Source organism: Salvelinus sp. IW2-2015, linkage group LG30, assembly GCF_002910315.2.
Source record: "Salvelinus sp. IW2-2015 linkage group LG30, ASM291031v2, whole genome shotgun sequence".
NCBI classification, from domain to species: domain Eukaryota; kingdom Metazoa; phylum Chordata; class Actinopteri; order Salmoniformes; family Salmonidae; genus Salvelinus; species Salvelinus sp. IW2-2015.
In genome coordinates, this window is record NC_036869.1 from 21,593,387 (window position 1) to 21,602,837 (window position 9,451).

At 44.3% G+C, this 9,451-nt stretch overlaps 1 protein-coding gene across 4 annotated transcripts in view; it reads right to left on the reverse strand.

Moving 5' to 3' along the window:
- Nucleotides 1-9,451, reverse strand: part of LOC111955294 (exostosin-1c) — a 101,783-nt gene that overhangs the window by 5,569 nt on the left and 86,763 nt on the right. For all 4 annotated transcript variants that reach the window (XM_070436011.1, XM_023975476.2, XM_070436012.1 and 1 more), the window contains exons 3-4: nt 2,429-2,522; nt 434-541 (exon numbers count right to left, since the gene is read on the reverse strand). In XM_070436011.1, coding sequence (XP_070292112.1) covers nt 434-541; nt 2,429-2,522 — 202 coding nt within the window. The remainder of the gene's footprint in view (nt 1-433; nt 542-2,428; nt 2,523-9,451) is intronic.

The window sequence follows — 9,451 nt, forward strand, 5'->3', positions numbered from 1 at the left end:
TTCTACGACGAAGCGTTGTCATTCTGCAACATTCTGATGGTTTCAATCCGGTTGAATACAATGATTGACGCTTGTCTGCTATGCCCTCCTTTTCTTTATCTTCTCACCTCGCTCTTCTCTCCCTTCCTCCCCTCGCTCTCAACTTCCACCCTCCATCTCTCCTCTTCCCCACTCTCAACTATCCACCCTCCCTCTCTCCCTCTTCCCCTCGTGTGTGTCTGTGTGTGTGTATATGGGTGCACATTGCGGCCTAACGTTGTCTTGGGTCAAATCCATTTTGAATTTCAATTTCATAATTTGTCCTTTCCAAAATGTTATTTTTTCTCCGTTCATTAGCTAGCTGGATGTCAGGTTATTTCCTGTATCAACTGAGTTCAAGCAGTATTGATTCCAGGCCTGCTGTGAACGTGCGGTGCGCGCGTGTGCGTGTTACCTGCAGTAGCAGTCTCTCATCTCCTTCGATGACAGCCTGGTTCCACTGGATGACATCAGAGAAGGGCAGCTCCCAACCATTACTGAGCAACACAGGAATACACGCCGCCTAGACGGAGAGAGAGAGAGAGATAAAGAGCGAGCGAGTGGAAACAGAAGGAGAAAGACTGAGTCAGTGTGACAAGCGGACAAAGACAGGCAAACGGACAGGGTAATTGGTAATGCTACCGTTGTCCATGTGCTCTGCTTGTGGTAGACATTCAATAAAAAAATATGTTGTCTAGATTTCCAGTCTTCGTCTCTGACACATAGCACCGTATACTAGCAGCTGGTACGTCAATAAGGCACTCTGAGAAGATAATGAAATCAATGATGCAGTGTGTGTGTGTGTGTGTGTGTGTGTGTGTGTGTGTGTGTGTGTGTGTGTGTGTGTGTGTGTGTGTGTGAGAGAGACTCTTGGGGAGATTGCATGGGTCACAGCTACTATCTTGCCAGTCTCAGGAGCCCTTTGGGGCCCTAGAGAGAAAGAGACAAAACTTCTGCTGCGTCACTCACTCACCGATTTAACAAACTCCTAGTCTGCTAATTAAGTACACTCCACAGGGAGGATGGAGAGAGGGAGGGAGTAGGAGAGAAATGGGGAGAGGAGGGGGGGATAACAGTTTGATGTTGCCATATCCCCTTGTTTACTGACAGCCAGGTTTTTGATGTTGTTGTACTTTCATTTTTTCCAGCTCTCTCCCTCTCTCTCTGCTGCGGTCCGGGCTGTTGGTTTTATTTCTTTTTCTAATTAAATCACAGGAGAGCAGCCAGAACCAGCTTCAGACTGAGATCAGATGACTTCCCCCTCTGGCGGTCTGAAGCTCCACTAGTTGCCTCACCAGAGACCGGCCCTCACTCAGGCAGCCATGTAGACAACGCAAAGATACACTARGCTACGCTCCAGGTAACGGGGTTGAGGCCTCCAGAGTTGACGTGAAGCCTGGGGCTCGCCTGAGCCACTTCCCCAGAGATGAGGTGCTTTGAGGCGGACTGACTAAGAACTATTCCGCTGACTGCATCCCAGTGCAGCTCAGCATGTGGGAATATGTGTGTTGTTGTTTTTTGGTTGTTTGCATTGGGAGATGAAGAGAGGAGCATCAGTGTGTGTGTGTGTGTGTGTGTGTGTGTTCTCAGGCATTTGTCCGTGTGTGTGTGCCCCCGCAGGAGTGTATGCACCGAGAGTTGGAACGCTGGCAGTAAGTTTCCTACCACACTGGTAATTGCACATTCTTTTGTGGGCTTGGGCTGGCACGAAGAGAAAAGGAGATCTTACAAATCTCAGACTGGCCTGAATGGAAAAGCAAAGGAGACAGAGGAAGAGAGGGAAGAGAAACAGGGGGAGAAGGAGGGAGAGAGCGGGGGAGTGAGTGCGGAGGCGGAGTGAGTTAGCTGTGTGAGAGTGAGCTTCCCTGCCAAGCCCTGCGTTCAGTGGATTTGCCCATTCAGCTCAGATCAGCAGTGTGGCAGGCTGGCAACCCTATGGAAGCTTCCGGACCATTGAGAGACTCCGAGAGAGAGAGATGGCCAGGGAACACAAGAGTCTGGGAGGTTTATTGGTAGGTAAATCCATGAACACAGCTCCTTCACCAAAACATCTACATGGGTGGTAAATCCACACAGTCTGTCCAAGATCATTATTTCATTAACTACATGGTTTATTGAAGCAGAGTTTGATGAAATCCACATCACATGAGGATATTCATACGATAGTTGGGYAGAGTGTGGCTATCATTACTAATAGTGTAACTGCTAACACAATCCACGTCAATCCATCATCATGATAGTTCAGAGGTGTATTCGTACCCGTGGCCTGGTCCCAGGAGTTGRTCACAGGAGTTGACAAGACAGCACAAACAGGTCACATATCTGGGAACCAGGCTAGCATTTTAGGTGCAGTATTTGGCATTCTTCTAGGACCATGCTAGTGCATTGTGATCAGTATTTGGCATCCTACCTGTAGAGACTCTAGGAAGCGAAAGGAGCCCAGGCGACGCCCCCGGGGAACCAGGCAGAAGGTAGAGTTGTGGAGCAGCTCCTGGTAATCAAACCTGAGAGAGAGGAGAGGAGAGGAGAGGAGAAGGAGAGAAAGAGTTGGTGTTGGAGGACAAAAAAATTCACCCTTTACTTTTACAAAGGCTCCGTTTTCGAACATGAAGGTAGCAGTTCTAGCGTCAAAAGACTATTATGTTCGGGTCAAAGGGGGTCTTATTGACATTAGGCTTCTGTAAAGATGCCTACACAACAGTGTGTCTGGGCACAATTCATGCTGGGGGGGGGGGTTGAGACACAAGCACACACGCCCACACTCAATATGGTTGGAATGACTGGACCTGTTATATAACAGAGTTCTGTGTTGCGTTAGAGAGTACAATAGGAAGACATAGCCACATCTTAGCTACACCATTATATTGCCACTGACCGCTGCATGAACTAGATGACTGTGTTGTGAAGAAGAAGAAAAATAACCTCTCTATTGGTTAGACCCACACAGGGTCAGCGTCAGTGTCAGCCTCTATAGTTTCCATTTCAGACAGTACAGTCAGTCACACTGAAAGAYATTCTAGCCAATCCAACTGTAACATAACAGTACCCATATTCTGTGTACACATTCCTCTCAGGACTTGACATGAGGCTGTTGATAGACTGTGGGTAGAAAGCCATGCTAGAAAGCCATGCTAGAAAGTCACACTAGAAAACCATGCTAAACCATGCTAGAAAGCCATGCTAGAAAGTCACACTAGAAAACCATGCTAGAAAGCCATGCTAGAAAGTCACACTAGAAAACCATGCTAAACCATGCTAGAAAGCCATGCTAGAAAGCCATGCTAGAAAGTCACACTAGAAAACCATGCTAAACCATGCTAGAAAGCCATGCTAGAAAGCCATGCTAGAAAGCCATGCTAGAAAGCCATGCTAGAAAGCCACGCTAGAAAGCCACGCTAGAAAACCATGCTAAACCATGTTAGAAAGCCATGCTAGAAAGCCATGCTAGAAAGCCATGCTAGAAAGCCACGCTAGAAAGCCACGCTAGAAAACCATGCTAAGCCATGTTAGAAAGCCATGCTAGAAAGCCATGCTAGAAAGCCATGCTAGAAAGCCATGCTAGAAAGTCACACTAGAAAGTCACACTAGAAAACCATGCTAAACCATGTTAGAAAGCCATGCTAGAAAGTCACACTAGAAAACCATGCTAAACCATGTTAGAAAGCCATGTTAGAAAGCCATGTTAGAAAGCCATGCTAGAAAGCCATGCTAGAAAGCCATGCTAGAAAGCCATGTTAGAAAGCCATGCTAGAAAGCCATGCTAGAAAGCCATTCTAGAAAGCCATTCTAGAAAGCCATGTTAGAAAGCCATGCTAGAAAGCCATGTTAGAAAGCCATGCTAGAAAGCCATGCTAGAAAGCCATGCTAGAAAGGATCTGACACAAGTGGCAATATTGTCAACTAAGATGACCTGGTACATGAACTATTTATCTGTTGGTTCTTTTCATAATTTAATATAGAAGTAAGGGTAAATGGTCTCTGTTAAGGTTAGTGGTTTGTGGTTATAATTGCGTTGGTGGTCAGAAAGTGCTACATTTTGTCCTCTCTGGTATAGGCAGATGGGGATGATAGCATTAGAATGGAATTCATGGCTTTTAATCAAATCCAACTTTATTTGACGTGYATTATGACGATTTGACACATTACTATGGGTTGCTTCATTCCAGCAACACATYTGCTCTCAATGTATGTTTACACTTGTGGTCATTCTGGCATCTGATTGGATATCATTCCTACAGTGGTTTGGGTGTGAAAGGCCATGATTAGCTCAGGCACCAGCATCCACTCTATTTGACGGTTGAGGTGAGTGTGGTTTTGTGTTGTTAAATTAAGAACTGGCATGGGGACAGTTTTGTTGTTAYGTTTATAAGAGAGATGGTTAAGGCTGTGGGTAGAGAGAACTGATCATAAATGAGTTGTTAAGTGTTTAAATGAACTGTTCAGGTTGTGATGGGGGTGGACAGAGCTGACCTGAAATCAGTGCATATCTGAGCAAATGTAAGTCCCGCAGAGCTACTAAAAGAGCCCTATGTTCCCAACCMTCTGTGTCAATCGAATGTGTGGAGAACATTCCGGTGCAAAATGGGTACCATGCAACACCCAGTTGGGTCCTTCAAAGTTCTGAGCTGGGTGGTTCAGGTGACCTCCCCGCTAGGACTGGGACGATACCAGTATTGCGATACTCGTTAGTATCGTGGCAAGGAAACAAAACACGAAGCGGTTTTAACTTCTTTAGGAAAACAGCCCTAATGTTGGAAACAAACATCATTATGTTGTCATCCAGAATCACATTTATTTATTCACCAAGCTACTGTATAAAAGACACAGCAGATTTTTAAAAGGACCAAAGAGTTTGGTCTGCTTTGTGTTTTCATGTTTGCCACAGACAAAATATTGCAATACCGGTATCGTCCTGGCCCTACCCCCCTACCCCCCACACCCCCAACCACCTAAATGTATAGCACGTTGAAAACCAGCAAAAACGACCTTATGAATGCAAGCCATTATCAAGCCAGTGGAACSGTTTAACGGCCCATCGTGTTTCTCGCTCCTCTAAGAACCGTCAGACAGACAGACAGCATAAGCAAGATCCTTATGAAAGAGTTCCTATAGCCTCGTCTCTCCTCTGCTCCTGCTGGCAACGGTCTTGTTTACCTGCCCAAGGGGGGCGTCAGCGTAAAACATGGCTGCCGTTAATCTAGCCAGTCTCTGTCTTGACTGTACAGACCAATGTTTATTTACCCCTCTGTGAGTGATGAGATACAGGCTCAGGGTTTTAAAGTGTGAAAATTGCTGATGTCTGCCTTGATTGGGATGTTGATGTGGATTTATCGGTCGAGCTGTTGAATGAGTGTCACTTTCAGGGTTGTGGTGTGTACATGCATACATACAGTACCAGTCAAGTKTGGATACAACTACTTATTCAAGGGTTTTTTCTTTATTTTGACTATTTTTGAGATTGTAGAATAATAGWGAAGACATCAAAACTATGAAATAACACACGTGGAATCATGTAGTAACCAAAAGTGTTAAACAAATCAAAATATATTTTATATTTGAGATTGTTCAATGTAGCCACCCTTTGCCTTGATGACAGCTTTGCACACTCTTGGCATTCTCTCAACCAGCTTCACAAGGAATGCTTTTCCAACAGTCTTGAAGGAGTTCCCACATATGCTGAGCACTTGTTGGCTGCTTTTCCTTCACTCTGCGGTTCCAACATATCCCATACCATCTCAAATAGCCCTTACACAGCCTGGAGGTGTGTTTTGGGTCATTGTCCTGTTGAAAAACAAATGATAGTCCCACTAAGCGCAAACTAGATGGGATGGCGTATCGCTGCAGAATGCTGTGGTAGCCATGCTTGTTAAGTTGTGCCTTGAATTTCCAATAAATCACTGACAGTGTCACCAGCCAAAGCACAATCAACACCTCCTCCTCCATGTTTCATGGGGGAACCACACATGGGGAGATAATCCGTTCACCTACTCTGCGTCTCACAAAGACACAGTGGTTGGAACCAAAAATCTCAAATTTGGACTCATCAGATCAAAGGACAGATTTCCACCGGTCTAATGTGTCCATTGCTCGTGTTTCGTGGCCCAAGCAAGTCTCTTCTTCTTATTGGTTCCTTTAGTAGTGGTTTCTTTGCAGCAATTCGACCATGAAAGCCTGATTCACGCAGTCTCCTCTGGAACAGTTGATGTCTGTACTTGAACGCTGTGAAGCAAGTTTATTTTGGTGCAATTTGTCTGAGCGCTGGCCAACTCCAATGAACTTATCGCTCTGCAGCAGCAGGTAACTCTGAGTCTCCTTTCCTGTGGCGCGTCCTCATGAGAGCCAGTTTCACATAGTGCTTGCATGGTTTTTGCGACTGCACTTGACGAAACTTTCAAAGTTCTTGAAAATTTCCAGATTGACTGCAGCTTCATGTCTTAAAGAATGATTGGACTTTTCAATTTCTCTTTGCTTATTTGAGCTGTTCTTGCCATAATATGGACTTGGTATTTTACCAAATATGGTCTATCTTACTGATATACCACCCCTACCTTGTTACAACACAACCTGATTGGCTCAAACGCATTAAGGCAAATAAATTCCACAGGTTAACTTTTGAACAAGGCCACACCTGTTTAAATTGAAATGCATTCCAGGTTGACTACCTCATGAAGCTGGTTGAGCAGGAATGCCCAAGAGACTGTGAAACAACTGTCATCAAGGCAAAGGGTGGCTACTTCTCAAATCTCAAATATATTTGATTTGTTTAAAACCCTTTTTGGGTTACTACAGATCCATATGTGTTATTTCATGTTTTTGAGGTCTTCACTATTATTCTACAACGTAGGAAATAGATGAAAAAAAAAAAAAACTTGAATGAGTAGATGTGTCCAAACTTTTGACTGGTAATATACATACAAATGCACACACATACAGTAATACACACATTCACATACTGTAGGCAAACATCCACCAGCTATTCAATAGAGACCCACACACACATASGCAAGYGCACATACACACACAATGAAGATTGCACCCTCCCAAACAAAATCCGCATACACAACCACATAATGTACACAAACACACACACTAGAGAATTAGAGGAGTGAAAGGGAGCGTTGTTTTCCGTTCGCCACTGCTGAACTGCGATGTTGTGCTGTTTTCCACCTGTTTACGGAGCTTAGCCAGTTCTGCTGAAACTGCAGTCTGTGTGTGTGTGTTTCTGTCTCTGTGTGAGCTCGTGTCCATGCTTCTATCGTCTCAAATCGGAGGCYGTGTCCGATAGTTAGTGGGTACGAGCCAATGTGTGTTATTTATCATTTGAGTGTGTATAAATGTGTCTTTGGGATGAACTTGCATAGCCGCTTATCCATTGGAGAGAGACGGAGAGAGATCTCTCCCCAGCATGTGGTGGGAGTGGAGTGAGCTTGTTCCTGGAGACCTACTTCCTCTCACTCTGGGTCATGCTGATTTGTTTGTTGCTGTTTTTTTAATGAGGGGATTTACTTAAAGCAAGGGAAGAAATAAACCATTCAACAGCAGTTTGTTTCCAATAACAAATCTCTCTCTCTCGGTCTCTGTCATTCTTTTTTCTTTGTCATTCTCTCTCTTTTTTCCCTTTCCTATTGAATTAGTGAGGAAGTGTGTGTGTGTGTGTGTGTGTGTGGCAAGGCCAGAAGTAACAGACTGTTCTCTGTCTGCTAACAGGACACGGAGCATGTCTCCTCTCTGTACGCCATCTTCATGACCCATTGAATGTGAGTGTGTGTGTGTGTGTGTGTGTGTGTGTGTGTGTGTGTGTGTACACTTAAAGGGGTATGTTAAGTGTATGTGAGCATTTTTCTCGTGCTTATTATGGGTGTGGGATGTACAGTACTGTGAGTTTAATATGTAATAATGTGTGTGAAATGCGCATGAATTGATTTCTCTGTCAGTATGTATGTAGGTGGGTGGGGGAGAGTAGAGTAAATTCAGACATTTTGTACATTCAGCATCAATCTGTCAAGGGAAATAGAGCATTCTTTCTAACAAAGACATCTACATATAGACTGACTGTACAGAACGCATTCCTAATATTGACTCAGAACAAGGATGCCCTCGGGACAGCCTCAATTCATCGGGGGCATGGACTCTACAAGGTGTCGAAAGCCTTCCACAGGGATGCTGGCCCATGTTGACTCTAATGCTTGCCACAGTTGTGTCAAGTTGGCTGGATGTCCTTTGGGTGGTGGACCATTCTTGTTGCGCACGGGAAACTGTTGAGCTGAAAAACCCAGCACCGTTGCAGTTCTTGAAACAAACTACTACCATACCCCGGTCAACGGCACTTAAATCGTGTCTTGCCCCATTCACCCTCGGAATGGCGCGCACACACACAATCCACGTCTCAAAGTGGATTTAACAGGTGGCATCCATAAAGGATCGTAGCTTTCACCTGGATTCACCTGGTCAGTCTATGTTGTGGAAAGAGCAGGAGTTCATCATTTTTTGTACACTCGGTGTATTTCAGGATGTTGTGTATCCCTGGAAATAATCAGAATGAATGTAAACATTATAGTTTTGAAAACAAAGTGGTCGCTTGGCCGTTGACACACTTACCTGGGTAAGTTGGCCCAGGACAGGGTAAGTTAAGCAGCCTACGACATTTCTGTACTGAATAATGTTACCACTGGCTTTATAAACCATGTGTGTCTTTATTTTCCAACACATTCGACACAATCGTTTTTTTTTGTCTTTTAATTCTTTTTTAGCATCTTTTAACACAGGCTAAAAGGGATACTTCGGGACTTCCCCAGAGTCAGCATGAATCGTGGGATCCATTTTTATGTCTCTGCGTCCAGTGTGAAGGAAGTTTAGTATGCTAGCGGTTACATAGACTTTCAGTCACTGCACTAACGATATATAGCAATTTCTTCAAACTGCACGCAGAGACATACAAATGTATCACGATTCATCGCACTCTGGGGAGTAGATAAAGAGCTTCATTGCCAAACATCCGAAATATCCTTTAACACCTAACAAACAGCGTTGTGTACTTAAAAACGAAGAAAACAATTTTAACATGGGCCAGGCACTGTCGTTACTGCATATCCCAGCGATTACACCTTGCATTACGGCTTGGGAAGAAAACAAACTTCCATTTGCCTCAACTTGCATTGGCTCAACTTACCAAAGCAAAAACGTTTGACTATATTAGCTCACACAGCTACAAGGATGCACTTTCATGCTAGGTTAAGGACAGTGGTCTTCAAGCTTTTCTGTGAGTCGAGATCACTTTCTGTCACATAATCAAGCAAAATCTACCGCTGCGAATTTTTTTGCCCAACTTGACTTAAGAAACGGAACATTAACCAATTAAAAGCATTGTCTGTAGCAATGAGAGAGTTGGTGCAGTGGCTTAGACTATAGGCCAAATCATGCTATGTATATTGGG